Raw genomic sequence first — 16,065 nt, forward strand, 5'->3', positions numbered from 1 at the left:
TTTTTGAGATTTCTTCTCTGACACAATAGAAAGTTCCAGGTTCATTTTGTACATTCTCTGCTCTAGCCCTGAAGTCGGACATTTCTCCAAGCAGCCATGTTTTCTTTTAGTATTTAGAAATCAAGATTGAGGTCTTACATGTGCTCACTGTGACTGCAGTATCATGCCTTCTAGGTCCTCAGTGAACGCAGCTGGCAAGTAAAGGAAACATTACATGGATACACACAAATACTAAACTCATAGAAGATAAAGGGTAAGGAACTGTCCCCAGTTATAGAATGCCACACACACAAACCAAAGCAGATACATGGTCCTTCTGTTGGATCCATGAGAGGACTCAGGAAAAGAAAGTTATCAAACATTAGGGTAACTGATGAAACTGAATAGACTGGCCTAGAAAGTTGGGTCAACATTAAACATGTCTCATTTTTTAGGAACTCTACACGTAGGTGTAAAGGATCATGATTCTGTAACCTACTTTCAAATAGCTAAGTATATGTTAAAAGAGCAAATATACAAACAGAAGTGTAAATGGGACAAAATGTTAACAATTGCTGAAGCTGTCTCAAGAGCATTCTGCTTTGAATAATATCAAGATAAATTACAAAATTAAAATGCTTAAAAGCATCTCATCAACTAAAGGACCATTAACACAGGGTAAAGCCTTGATTGAGCTCATTAAGATGACCTAGCATTAAAGCAGCTCTGGCTTGTTAGTTTGAACAATGGCTATATTATTTAGTAGATAAATGGGTAATTCATCAATGAAAATCAAGACACAGTGAATCTGACCAACTTAAAATGTGTCTTGAGACAGTTGATATCTCTTAACAGCTCTGATATTGCTCAACATTTCCACTGTATACCTGCACATCCTCAAAAGCGGCCTAATAGGTCATCTCAGAATACAAAGCACTAAACAATACACCTTTTGACAACTGACTACAAAATGCATACCATAGATTCAGGTCATGTTACACCTAATTCATTACTCTTGGGCAGTTTCAAAAGATGAGAGGTGTACTAAAAGTCAATAAATATATTCCAGAGAAGAGTGGAAGTTATCTTTTTCTGAGGTGGGAGGGAATCCCTAAAATGTTGTGAGCAACCATAATGTGCTTATAGTCTCACTTCAAAGGGACTAGCACATCTCAGATTCATAAAATCATTGGTCAGTTATCACTGTCTAAAAAGTGACAAAGAGAAAATCTGAAAGTCAACTATCTCCCAGACTACCAATTTTTAGGAGCTAAGCTGAAAACATCTAAGATGCCCCTTTCCAAGGTTCACTCTAGTCAAGTTGCAAGAACGTAATCCTGATATCTCAGCAAATGTTAGAGAAAACTAGCTCAATGGCTTGGCTTCTAAAATCCTTTTGCTTGGTATTTTTATTACAATGGAATTAAGTTTATAAAGTATAGTTTGCTCAAAACATTGCAAGGACTAGCAGAAATAGGAAAAAATCTCTTAATATTTGTTGATGGAAAATAGCAAAAGCAACCCTCCAAAATTCCACTCGTAGGCCATAGGAGCATGAGCACATCCATGTGGGAGGAGATAACCAGTCTCTCCCTTCATATATTTTTTTTATTTTCTTGTTATACCTTCCCAAAACAGAGACATTCAACAGTAGTTAGAATGGCCATCTCCCAACATTTAAAAAAACTGCACCCCCCAATGGGTGAACAAAGTAAAGAGTAGTAACCTAGAGTTCAGCTGAGTAAGCCACTGCGGAGCCTTAAGTGGTGAGGTCTTCCAATTTCAGAGTGATGTGTCTTCAACTTGTATCATCATTTTAGTGGAAAAACATAATTTAATTTTGGTGAAATGAGATTCATCTCCCGACAGGATTAGTAACAGCATTCACTGAATTTCACATTCTTCTTCCGTGAACTGTGAAGAAAATGAATGGTAGCTAGAAGATCAATGAGATTCCAACTCCAGCTGCAGATGGAACGACAATATACCAGGACAAAAACACCTATATTTTGATTTACAAAGCTAACAGCAGTTTTAAATCTGCAACTTAATTACAGACCAACTACACCACAACCTTTTCAAATGGCAAAAATACAAAAAAGTTAAGTGTTACAAAAATATTTCAGAAAAAGTGCATAGTCTAAGTGCATAGTAAATAAAAGCACTGAAAAATATCTTGCTAGAGGGAGTTCAGCTTGGAAAAGTTATTACCAAAGCCAAACATTTTTATTTTACACAAACTATACTCAAAAATAGCTTTATGAGACTGATTTCTGGCTAAAAGTATCAAAGGGTTTATTAGTCAAGAAACAAATACCTTAACCAACACGGGTGGATAGAAAGAAAACAAAGAAGCTGCCTACCCCAAAGTTCATATTCATTAAGATTTCTGCAGTATGATGGTGCTAATATATCCTTTAATGGCAGAATGTGGTAATCACTGAATTAATTATTGCTAATGTAGTTTTCAAATTAAAAAAAAAAAAAGGAAACAAACCTGACACAATCTGACCAAACACGTGTCAATTTACAATTTCAAGGTTATTTTTTACAAAATACCTACATTTACACAATAGGTCCCTGGCAGCATTTTTAGACAAGTTTTTAAATTTATTCTGACATGCTATTAATGAATAAATTACACTAACTTCCCTTGTGGCTCAGCTGGTAAAGAATCCGCCTGCAATTCGAGACCTGGGTTCAATCCCTGGGTTGGAAAGATCCCCTGGAGAAGGGAAAGGCTACCCACTCCAGTATTCAGGCCTGGATAATTCCACAGATTGTGTCCATGGGGTTGCAAAGAGTTGGACACGACTGAGCGACTTTCACGCTACATTAACGAATTAGTCATGGAAAGCTTTTCTTTTTCTTGGGTCAGAAAAAGAGCCACAGTTAAGACTGAGAGATAAACTGCAGATAATTTATAGAAATGGGTGGGGGCTGGGGAGGATCACCAATCACAAGAATCTCTCATGGTATGCTCTCCAAGATTAGGAGTCAATCTGCCCAATCAACCAGGAATTTAAAGAATAGCTTCATTTTATAGATAAACCCTTTAACGCTTTCATTCTTATTCAAAATCAGTCCAGCTGTTAGTCTGAAGCTGCATAAGTTACAATACCAAGTCCTGGCAGCTGCTGCAGCACTAGGTATTGTGTCTGCAAGTCACTAAAAAAAAAGAAGAAAAATGAAAGAATGCCTTTCCGCTTCAGGGCAAAAAAATTTTTTAAATAAAAAATTTGAGAAAGTTATGACAGTAAATCTAAAATGATTTGCAAAAGAATATTACATAACAAATGGTTTGAAGTAGTCTATTAAAAAATTGGGGAGATTTTGATTTCATAGTGAGTCAGCAAGGCATTTTTTTTTTGTTTTTTAAAAAATCTCATTTCCTTACAGAAACAGTTTATAGTTTTTAATGAATTTGTAAACAAAAAAGCTCCCATTTCAAAATAAAAACAAAATCCCAGATCATATAGATGTTTACAGTGATTACATTTATCTAAGCAACATACATACATGTTCAGTTGTAAGATGTTAACTAAATTTCTGTGACAAATATGCGCGCTTTTTTTTTTAATACCAAGAACATTATAGAGTTAATGCAGAGTCCTAAGGATAATCTAGTAGTCACTAAGTTTTTCTTAAAGTCTTCACTTTAGATGCTGTTATTTCTAGCACAGGTAAGCAGGCAGAGTCTTTCATATGCTCAAACACTGGAATCTTTGGTTGCTACCATATCAGCTGGCTTGCAAACAAGAAGCCAACCATTTTAAGAATGTTTTAAGTGAACAACTTGCAAACCCCAGGGATGGATAAACCCTAAGAATGCACAATTGTGAGCATTTACAATCATCACAACTGTGGCTGAAGACTGTTCATGCCGTTCTTCTGAAATGAGATCTCAAAGCAGTATAGTTCAAAATAAAAGATTTTAACAAAAAATTGGCATATGCACAATTTCTCCACCAATTTGTGTGTGTCAACCATTTAGTGAACTTTTCCACTTGAAAAAATGCAATAGAAAACTGACACCATGTTTCACTATCTCAGTTAATATTCACAATTACAGCGGCTACAACTCAGGACACAGCATCCATCACCAATGCTGCCCAGAGCCAGTTTATACTGAAATTAAGTTCTTTACACCAAATAAATGGTTGTCCACAACCACTGGCTAGTGTACATATGAACTAAAATTTCTAGATTTGGGGAGAAACAAATGCTGCTCCGATCATCTGCTCTGCTTCTTCTGTTCCTTGATTCATGCTTAGAAACCTATTAAAAAAAAAAAAATCAAAACAGAAAAACAGGTTAAAATCCAAGTTAAGTACATTTTCTTAACCATACCCAAAGTAGGGAAATAATTACTTTAGAATGATACTCATGCTATTTTCATCTATTTGAAAATCAACAGGTCAGGCCAACTGTTTAAGAAAACAGCAAACTTCTGTTCAGGATGCCTCTAGGCAAGAGTGGTATACAGTGAATTAAAGCCTTCTAGTCCAGCATCCAATTCTCAAGATGGAGAATTAGTGTTACTTCCAATAAGCCTATTCACTTTATTTCTGTGTTTTTAATACCTAGAATACATTATATGTGTTTGTCAAGTTAAAAAAAAAAAGGTTGCTTTATCAACTAGAAAATATAGTTTTAACCACATTATGATTAAGAACTTTTCTGTACGTTATTTCTTTTACGAATGAGGGACAATAGGCTTTAATAACAAATGTATTAAAAGCATAATTATCTGAGTTATTTCACTGAATACAAATCTGGCAATAAGTATATGGTTTTTATACAGGAACCATAGATCTTTACAAATTATCAGTTACATTAAAAACACTAGTTTTTTACCACTGATTTGATGTGTAAAAATGAGTGACGCCTTCTGGCTTTACTTCAAGCCTCCCCACTATGTAAATATAACCCTCCTCTTTCACAAATTAGACCTTAGGGCTACTACATAAAGGCAGGCTTGAATAGGAGGAGGCTTCAGGTATCTAATTGCCATATTCTACCTACAGCTGAAGAGAATCAGAAGAAACAGGTCTACCTCTAATGCCTGTAAGCTTTACCTGTAGCTAAAAGGAATATACTGTCTCTCAACATTAGGAATATCCCATCAGCACCTTCTCTCACCTAGAGGCATCAATGCCCTCTTGGTCCAATCCCTCCTCTTAAAGCCTATATATATATAGAGAGAGGCCATATATATATATATATATATAGGCTATATATATATATCATTCTAGCTTACTCCATTGACTCACTTCCTCAGCACAAATTGTTTTGCCAATCATAAGCTGGTTTTTTTTTTTTTTTGGTTCTTCTTTTTAGGACCATCTCCGACAGGTTTTGTGAGATAAATGAAACAGTTCTGTAATTTACTTTTTCTACATATATGTCTTTGTTTTTTCATTTAAGGGCAGAAAGTCATCTTTATTCACCTAAAAACTAGATTGTGACAAGCTCTGAAGACAAAGATGTACTTTGTCTCTGCATAATGCCTAACAACAAAATAGGTGTGAAATAGGCGTTTGGTACCCATCCTAGTACCAAGTTCACAAAGTAAATGCTAAAAATGAAAGATAAAACTTTCTGGAAATGTAGTTTATCACAACAAATACCACCTTGCTGATGCATATTAAGCAGGATTAGCAGTATAACCACAAAAAGGCTGTCAGATCAAACCTGAATTTAAAAAAATTCTGACCATAAGCTTTAACTTAGTTTCAATGCTAAAATACAGAATATTTTGAAACAAATTGAAACTATGGGTTAGCTAAATAGCAATAAGCCTTATCCTGATGAGTACCTGATGGCTTCAAGTCTTGAAATTATTTTTTTTGCAATTATTGAAAAATACAATAAAAATGTTTTCACAGCCACTAAGATTGCTGGGTCTTCATTTATCATAGCTTCTTACATGATTACATTACAGTGCATAATTACCAGTGTCCCCCTTACTTTTCAAAAGTTCATTGTATGCCACTTGATATAGGAAAGATCTACATTAGAACCTATTTTAACTAACCAGAAGAAATTCAGATATTGTTTTTACAAAAAAAAAAAAAAAAAAAAAACACGCAAAATCAAAAAGTGTTGTGTTTCACAGCTGATCTAGAGGCAGTATGCACCTTGAGTAGTAAGAATGGCACCTCCAAGTTCTTTTCCCTGGGAACTGCTCTCAGCCCTTAAATTGCCACAGCTCTGAACTGTGTCAGCTAGCATCTAAGCATTATCTCAGTGTATCAGCAACATTTATCTTAAGCTAACTGTTTTTTCACTTTATGCCACTGTAGCTTTGGAAAAGCTTCAAGAACACCCTACTTTCAGGTAGAGGGCAAACCTGTACTATGCTGAATATCCAAACAGCTTTAAAATAAAAACCACTAACAAACTAAAAAGAAAAGTTACATCATCAGTCAAAATATTAGAAAACTCTTTTGTCTTTAATGAGGATAAGAATTATATCTGTTCATCTTTTTAATCTTATATTTGAAGAACTGCTGGGTTAATTAATGATTACAATTGTTCAGGGACTGGTTAAAGGCTGGCCTAATAATATTCCTGGTAGAAGAGAGGAGTCAAATCCAGATTCAACTCTTCAGACGGGCCAATGGTAGGATGTTCCATCCAGAGATAAATGTTTCTCCAGTGAATTGTCCTAAAATGTTACAGATGTTTGTTCAGGAAAAATCTCAATAGGAGCATTCAGCAGGCATTCAATCTTCAAGTATTCTTTTCCCCAGTGTGCATTAGTCCTTGGTTTGTCTTGTAGTTGTTCAGGTTGTGTCTCCTGGCTTCTGAAAGTCCAAACCCATCTTCATTACAACAGTTAAAATAAGGAATGAATCCATCTGTTCCTAAAAAAAAAAAAAAGAGGAGGAGGGAAAAGTTAAAACAAGGCTGGAGGACTAATGTGACAAATTCAGGAGTTAATAGCTACATTTAAGATTTAACAAATCTGCAAAACGAGAAAATATGCTCATTTGTATACAATTAACCAGGAGATTCTATCCCTCAGTCTGATATCTGAAAAGTATAAATTAACTTCATATGAACTTGACTTTGTTTTTCAATAGAATCACAAGCTAGTTTAAAGAGATATTTATCTAATACTAAGGCTAGGAAATTTGTGATGAGCTTTTAAAATTTAGAATTCCTTAAGAAGACATTACTTTCAAAAATTGACAAAAAAATTGACTATAATATTTATATTCACTATGAATGGCATTTATATTAATTAACTTTTTCCCTTTTCCTATAATACGCTTGTGTGGTTTTTTTTGTGCACAATCAGAATCAAGCTTGGAGAATTCTGAATCAGACTGACAGTATAGAAGTCAAAGAAAAAAAAAAAAACTTCAAAGAAAGAGCTACAATAATTCTTCCTTTTCCACAGAAAGCTAAAAAATGTATTCAGTTGGGAAAGATAAAGGAAACATTTTTATCACTACAAACAAAATAGATGACAACTTAGTATAGAGGGTACACATCATCCTTACACTGCATTTTAAAAGGACTGATGATCTGATTTCTTGTCTTTTCTTTTACACAATTAATTCTGCTACAGATTTTGAAGGATGTGAATTTTAAAATACCTGTTACAACTGATTGCTTCCCCAATTGGTAGATGGTCTCCATTATACACCACCGAGTCGGCAGCACTGTGCTCTTCTAGGTCTTCTGACTGTTGCTCTAGGTCTTCTGTGGTTTCCAATCTGACAAGTTGAAAAGTTTGATAGGTCCAGCAAGCCTTAGAGATGTGGGCTTTAGATCATGTCAAATCAACTCTTAAGCAATCATCTTCATTTCCTGTTGGGTTATTTGGTTCTCTTTTCTCCAGCTTTATTGTCCACGGTGAAAAAAACACCTGATAAAAATTTCAGCAGCAGCTGAAACAGATGTAGCTCCCTGCCACTCCTTTGGGATTGAGAGTATTCAGAGCAAAGCAGTCTCTCCAGATATTTCAAGGTCTTCCCCTGTGATCTGGTTTACGTTGCTGAATGACCAGCCACGTTCCTAGCAGCAATTGGTGAAGCCAGAAAAAGTTAAACTGGACATAAATGGTAAGTGAAGCCCAGTAAATACTGGAAGGCAATTCAAGGAAGATCACGGACATGTAGCATAATGTGATGGGAAAAGTATTTCTAATCTATTAAATGCCAACCACTTGACATCCATTTACACTATGATATGATTATGCTTAGTAGCCAGTGGAACAATAAACAGATGGGTTAAGATGATGAGTATATTAGAATTCTGAGAGGATCCACCTTTGGCTTCACTACCTTCTGCAATTTTCCCCATCTCTGCCCTATACTAAAGAAACAGTGAACTTAGGTGAATTCTGAATCTTCTAAAAATATTTCTCTTTCCTTTACTATGTCTTAAATGTCTTTAAAAGTACCCTCCCTATAATCAATACAGTTGAAGAAAACGGAGTGGGAAAAAAAAAAAAGAAAAGGGAGTGGAAATGCATTTGGAAGTGTACCACATGTAAATCTTTTCCTCTATAATATGTATAAAAACAGTAACTGTAGTATTGTGGTACCTGAGCACTTAAAAACAGCAGCGATCACAGTGAGCTTTACAGGAGATGCCTTGTTTCTTAGTCTTTCGATGGTCTTTGAAATGGAGTATTTCAAAAGATCTTTTCTTTACAAAAGTAAATAGACGTCTACTACACATAGGAAGTCCATCTTAGCTAAGTCAGACTTTGAAGTCTTTGCACATTCTTAGGCAACTGCTAAAACAAGTTATAGCTTTTGATGGAAGAAATACTAGATGTGGATTTTTCCAATATTATTATATAAAACATATTAGTAAACGCTACTATTTGGGGGATTCCCCCCCTCCCAGGAATGCATGTGCTTGCAATACAGAGATTTACCTAAAAACTTACAGTAGGGAATCCTAAGAGAAGAGATGCCTTCAAACACCTTTATTACTTAGAAACTCCAGGCTTCACAGGAGATTTCTTACTGGATGACCCAGATAACGGAACTGTGGGTAGAGGTTAGTTAGGGGGAATAGATTCTCCATTTCATGCCACCTTCAAACATGCGATGCTTTATTGGCTTTATATATGGATGGGTTTGTGTAAGATTTGGTTAGGGCACTAAGTTTTATATCCCAAATAAAACAAGTTAAAGAATTTTGTTCTTAGTAGTCTGTGGTGGTATGGGGTATGTTTTATGAAACATCCATGTTTGTGTGATATTTGTATAACCCCAGTGTCTAAGAATGCTATGAAATTTTTACAAGATTTTGTTGCTTTTATGAAAAATGGCTACAATACAAAATAAGGATCAAACTTCAGTTTAATTACAATCTTTTTTCCAAGGAAACATACTAACTCAGCGGATCCAACTTCTCATCTTTTAGACCTGGATAAGGCAGGACAAAAATTCTGCTTGTTTATTGAGTAAGAGATACAGTAAACTAACAACGAAACTAGCTCAAATAAGGTTATTCTTTCTGAAGGCTGCTGAATGCCTGAAGGAAGATGTTCTAGGTCAGGTAAGATTTCAATCTAATTTTAGTTCTAGAAACTGCAACTTGTGATGATCCTATTATCCCAGCTAGCTTTAGGCAAAAATTTGTTTCATTTTGTAAAAAAAGCACAAATACACTAATATACTGTAGGTGTCAGGTCCTCATTTAGAGAGTCTTTGTGGTCTTACCCAAATGGCAGAACCACTTCTTAGCAATACTAGCTAGCTAGCTACCTACCTCATTAAGAAACTGTTGACACTATGATTAGAAAGGGACAATTAAATCCCAACTATGATGCAGAGGCAGAGCACAGGTCGAGCATTGGTGTTTGCCATCTCTAAGAACTCCCACTACATCAAACTTTCAACTCCGGATCCTTCCCAAATACAGAAACATGGAAGTGAACTACCTCAACTTCACTCTAGTAGATGAGCTGCTGGGATGAGGATGACATCAGTTAACTATACTACTTGAACAGTATCTTCAGATTAGAGCCTGTGGGCTTCCCTGGTGGCTCAGAGGTTAAAGCGTTTGCCTGCAAGGCGGGAGACCCAGGTTCAATCCCTGGGTCGGGAAGATCCCCTGGAGAAGGAAATGGCAACCCACTCCAGTATTCTTGCCTGGAAAATCCCATGGACGGGTCGCAAAGAGTCGGACACGACTGAGCGACTTCACTTCACTTATATTACAAAATTTTTTAAATGCAACACTAATAACACGGACCAAAGAAAATCAAGTTCAGACTAGAGCAGTCATTCAGAAATTACGTAATTAGAAACAACAAGAACAAAAGAAACCCCCAAACAAACCTTACCCACCCACTACACTTTTAGAAAGAAGGCAGGTATCAGGAGTTAAGACTCAGAAAGGGGAAAAGAAAAACAGACAGAAAAACACAGGAATTGAACTGTGTGGCAACAGTGATAAGAAATGGTACTGTGTCCTAACAGTTCTACTCCTTAGAAGTACTAACAATGCCAGAGAAAGAGAAGGGAACTAGACTAGCGGCCAAGCGGCATTCGCCCCAGTTTTCCTTTTTTTCTGATTTGCAAGGAGTTAACTGCAGAATTCACTTCTACAGTAGACCCCATTTAGATCTTGAATATTTGTACAATTTAAAAAACTGAAGCCCTAAGGAAAAAAATCATTTTAAGAACACATGTTGGTAAATAGCAACTAAAAACAAGAGATTTATTTTTGTGATGAGAAAGGATGTGTCGAGCTTTTCAGTTATTTGAGCATTTAAGAGAGTAAATGAGGTGCTCTGCAACTGAGAAGACAGACACTCCAGGGGCAATGCCAGACTCTCCCCTTGAAATTAGATCATGTTCTCAATGTTCCATTTTAAATGCTAAAGCATTAACATGCAAAAAATTCTTAACATTGTTAGTTGAAAAGTCAAAATACCATAGCTAACCAGATTCATTATTAAAAATCAACAAGTGTTAGGTCTAGGATTTTGGATTGATTGATTATACCATATTCCCAACACCGAATGTTTATTTTGGTAAGGGTTAATGAATGAGTAAAAAAGATGCAATTGTTAAAAAATGACCCAAAATCCCAAGAGAAATGATATAATATACACACATATATGTATATACAAATACATATACATATATATATGAACAAGGACATTTGGGTTTAAAGTTAGTAGTCAAATTTTCCAAGGACGTCTTTTTTTAACAACAAAGAGCCAAATTTTTATGTATTTTAAAACCACCTCCTCGATCTAACACTGTTACAAATGGATGAATTACCCAATTTTGTGTTTAATTTTTTTTCCCTGTAACGTCACTTGGTTCTTGGCTACTAACCTTTCATGTTACTCTTGGTTTTGTCAGTTTGCTTGCCTGTGGGGGTTTGGGCCTGCTGACCCTGCCCACTTGAAGAGGCTGCCTGCTGTGCTGCTTTCTGCTTTAACATTGTCCAATCAAATGTGTAGTCATATTGGTGATTCAGGGTCCTAGAAAATGTAAAATTATATGTTAATCCATTAACAACAAGGTCCAATTTAAATGCTCTACTGAACTTTCAAAACAGTGAGAGCATTTTTTTTCTTTTGTGGTAGCTCCTGTAAGATTTCTTTCCCTATAGTTGACTTCCTTTTTGATTAATTAATTTTACTTTTTACACATTTTGATTGGAGGGAAATGTCACCACTTTGGTCTGCTGTATTCAAGAATAATTAAATCCTTCCCCTTTGCAAAAAGAAGCTGCCTTTGAACTTTTTTGAAAGGAGCAGGAGAGTGGGAATGAAGGGCAGCGTGAGGGAATTCCCCAATGGTCCAATGGTTAGGGTTCCGTGCTTCCACTGCCAAGGGCAGTTCTATCCCTGGTTGGGAACTAAGATCCCAGAAGCTGCTCTGTGCGGCCAAAAACAGGAGGGCAGCATGAACAACAAAAATACTGAGTCAAGCTATCAGTTATCTGGGGGAATATTTATAACAGACGGTACCCCGTGAAGACAAATCAGAGTAGACATGGAACTGTTAAAGTTTGAGAGAGAGACGTCTATGCTGACTTTGTCCATGCAAGACTTTTGTAGGATTACAGCATTATCCCTAATTCTTCTCTTCCAACTAAGATTTTTGAGTCACATGTACTTTATTTTTCCCTTTTGTTCAAGATCAACTATAGGTTGTTTACATAGGGATCTGAGAGTTTGGGCCTACCTCTACAGTATCATAAATTTTGTCTGATATTTTAGTTGTTACTCATTTTGGTATTAAACAGGATTCTCTACCAAGTTGGAGAATCCCCAGTTCAACAACAGTTACTTGTATCTAATACTCACAATCTACTTTGAGCATGATTCAATGGTTTCTCCATCCAAAACTACAACACTTCAAGGACATTTAGAAACAGAAAAATGTCAAACTCAGTTCCTTAACATTTCATTACTACTCGTTAGATCGCTTTTATCTGCTACTTGTCAGAACAGGTACGTTGAATGGATTGAACTAATTTCCCTCACTGGAGTTTACAGTCTTAAAACTGACCTGAAAAGAATGCGGAATAGCTGCCTCAGGTACATGTAATCCGGGGCTTCCTCAAAGCGCAGCCCACGACAATAGTTTAAGTACATGGCAAATTCTGCAGGAAATCCCTACAAGTTCAAGAGTTAAAACATAAAATTAAAAACAATTATATGACTTGTTATCCACATGAATTTAACAGAACTTCATCATCCAGACCACCTTATTATGTATAGGTAAAGGAAATGTATATCCTTTTCTTACAGTACCAGGTTCTTAAATAATTTAGATATCACACTTCTTAACCTTTTATCAACATCCAGTAATTGGATGGCCACACAGAATAACTAAAATGAGGCCTGTAATGTTCTTTGCCAGAACTGGACAATTAATGGGTGTTCTTTCTCCATTCTGAAATTACTTTTAAAAATAGTAGTATAGACCTATATTAACAGAGAAGTAAAACCACCAAGAGTGTAATCAATCATACAGAGCAATCAAAATTATGATACAGATCAATCCAATGCTTCATCCTATGAATCAACTGGGTTTATATATTTTTTCCCATAACTGTTATCATATTGCACATATACATATTCTCTTTTCCATCAAAAGAAATCCATTAAAACATTCTTCTATATTATTTCCAACCTCCCCATGAACTATTTAGAAGTTCATAGCTGGGTATTATTTGACCTACTGAATATATCCTAATTAACCTGTTCCCTATAATTCGACATTTGGAGTATTCGTTTTTCTCTATTATACTAATAAGTACATCTATGGATATAAACTTTTTCCATGTTCGGTTTATCAGCAAAGACATCTCAAAGATGTATATAAACATTTTTTAAGGCTATAGATATTAGTCACCAAAAGGATTTTGCCATTAGGAATGTAGAAATGCAAACTATTAAAACAAAAACTCCCAAGTCTCTTCCACATGAGTAAATGTGAATGGCGATGAGTTACAGAGGCAGTCTCTTCCCACAGCCTTATGGTTTTGAGAAACTTCTCATATACAGAAGGTAGGATTGAATGTATATACCTACAACCTTTATTTTTATTGATTATACTGATAGAAACAAATTTAACTTTTACAAAGTGCTTTTATGCTATTTCATTTCTTGGTAGACAGTTAAAAATAAAACATACTGCACAATTTAATTTTTAAAAATCTTTTAACAGGGCTTTTCACTTTTTAATATACATTCACAGTCTGTATTAACAGTGTTCCATATTTATCATATGAACTTGCTTTTACAAAAGAAAACTACCAACGTTAAGTGTTACCTGGTAAGTTATTTGGGTGAACTATAACATATGAGTATTTTACTCATTAGCCTAAAATTTATTTCATAATTTAAAACAAAGACTCTCAGAAAGGGTCTTATTTTCTCAACCCATCCCCTCTATTCCTCCAGATATGCAGAAAAGGTGAAAGCCAATTTGTAGGTGGGGAGAGACATAAAGACATCACCATTTTATACCCTTCCACAAAGTACAATTTCAACTCATGCTGATTTTTCCCTTCTACCAGACAAATATGTAATTATATATTGTTTCCTAATAAGTACAGGTATGCAACTGTCACAAAGATGACCATGTGGTCTTCTTTCTATGGAAGAGACATCATGACACAAATATCTTTCTATTCTCAACTCACAAGCTTCTGTCTATAATGTTTGAGATTTCAGAGAAATGAGCCTGATTCAAACTACCATCTATATACTACTGGACACTTCCTATTTTTGGATTGTTCTAATCTGCTTGCCTTTGTTTCCCTAACTCTTCAATATGCCAATTGTGGATATTCTTTCTTCTCTGGCACCAGCTTAGGAATAAGGGGAATGTTTCTTAATTGAATTTTGTCACAGATCGGTGAGATTCCATTAGATAAGTTTACCTGATCTCTTATTTTTCCTCTAATTTAAAATGGATCATAGCATGTAAACCAGAAACAATTATTAAAATGACTCATATGTTCAAGTCATTCTTAAAGATACCAAGAATCAACCAAAAGTAAAGTTAAAACAGTAAACAGCTACTCAATAGGAAGTTTAAGTTCTGAGGCTGGGAAATAAAATGTTCCTTTTTGGTTCTGGATCATTTATATTTTTAAACAAATCATCAGTGTACACTTACCTTACATAAAACTTCAACGGGTGTGGACATCTTCTTTTCGCTAATTTTTTCATATTTTTGCTTTTTTGTTGCAGCCTGTGGAGAAGAAGAATCAAACCATACAGACATACTCAATACTATGAAAGATTCTTTTAGTTTAACTTGTTACACATAAAAGTAAACTTGAGATTCAAGAGGAATCATAACCTAGGGAAAAGAGGAATGAAAGCATAATACATTTAAAATTTTCCCCCTAAGCTGTTAACTTTTCATATGACTTTCGGCTTCAAGAATGTTTTTAGCTAATAGCAAAGAGTGAGTTTAACAGGAACATCAAAATGTATGATTTAAGTAAAAATAGGTAGGGTCAAATTTTAAAATAGATTTCTTAACCGATATTCAGCAAGGGCAAAGGTATAAGCAGATCAATACCAAACAAATGTGCTCATCATTTAGTTAACATTAACAACTGCTGTTACTTTTCCAGTGTAAAAATATTCACATTGGATAAAGCTACCCACCCAGCACTGAGCAATGTGTCAAGCTTACAGGTGCTCAATAAATATACAGACTATTTACCTTGAAAGAACCAATAATGTACCTAAATAGTCATTAAATTCTTGAACACAGTAATTAATCATTAATTTAATAATCCAAAAGTAATGGCAAAACTCTTAATTAACGGAAACAAGCAAAATGTTAGGACAATTAAATAATACAGAATTACTGGAAAAACTAAACTGTACATGAAAGTAGACATTTTCAACATAATGGCAACACACGAAAACAAAAAGCAGGCAATTTGAATCTGGTTTACCTTTAGTCCTTGCCATGGCAGGCTGGTTCTATTAAAATACATCAAAACATATCCTAATGATTCCATATCATCTCGGCGACTAGAAAAGAAAATGTAAATTTATAAGCTGAAGTTATTATGAAGAACATGTGAAAGAAAGCCAGGTATACAAGGAGAAACATTTCCAAGCAAGGAGAGAGTAATTTGGTATCATGAGCAAGTTAAAGTAATTTTAAAAAGCTCCTAATGGGTTACTTCTAAACAAAATTTTCTCATAGAATCCAAAATTATAAAATCCAACATGATCCTGCAACTTAACTTTTACAGAGAAAAAAGAATGTAGCTAAATGACTTTCTTTTCATTAAGTTCCCTAACCTGGAAGTGTTTAATTTGTCATTTCTATGCTTATTTTAAGGGACAAAAAGAAAAATGATTGACAAAAGATGAAAGGAGAAGAAAAACTAGAATTCAAGTCAAAAAAATAGAAAAAGCACAGAAATTATGACCATGTTTAAACCAAATCATTTATGTAGGGGTGGAAGAGGAGAACAGAGGATGGTCCAACAATCAAATTTTGATTCATTAGGAATCATGTAATATTTTCCATATAAAAATAACCAATATATTCTTCCCCTAAACTCAGCTTGCATCACTAATATACAAAAAGCACAAGATCACCATTA

At 35.0% G+C, this 16,065-nt stretch overlaps 1 protein-coding gene across 14 annotated transcripts in view; it reads right to left on the bottom strand.

Moving 5' to 3' along the window:
- Window positions 1-1,569: 1,569 nt before the first annotated feature.
- CSNK1A1 (casein kinase 1 alpha 1) overlaps window positions 1,570-16,065 on the bottom strand; it is a 48,539-nt gene continuing 34,043 nt past the window's right edge. For 2 of the 14 annotated variants that reach the window (XR_009600700.1, XR_006060062.2), the window contains 6 exons: window positions 15,403-15,481; window positions 14,607-14,681; window positions 12,486-12,592; window positions 11,301-11,449; window positions 7,587-7,706; window positions 1,570-6,848 (listed from right to left, as the gene is read on the bottom strand). Coding sequence is in view for 9 of the 14 variants with exons in the window: in XM_027970385.3 (XP_027826186.1) it covers window positions 9,340-9,374; window positions 11,301-11,449; window positions 12,486-12,592; window positions 14,607-14,681; window positions 15,403-15,481 (445 nt within the window). In the remaining 5 variants the exon portion in view is untranslated. Of the gene's footprint in view, window positions 11,450-12,485; window positions 12,593-14,606; window positions 14,682-15,402; window positions 15,482-16,065 lie in introns of all 14 variants that reach the window. The other 12 variants (XR_003589464.3, XR_003589463.3, XM_027970392.3 and 9 more) reach the window with 8 other exon arrangements.

This window comes from Ovis aries, chromosome 5 (genome assembly GCF_016772045.2).
Source record: "Ovis aries strain OAR_USU_Benz2616 breed Rambouillet chromosome 5, ARS-UI_Ramb_v3.0, whole genome shotgun sequence".
NCBI lineage: Eukaryota > Metazoa > Chordata > Mammalia > Artiodactyla > Bovidae > Ovis > Ovis aries.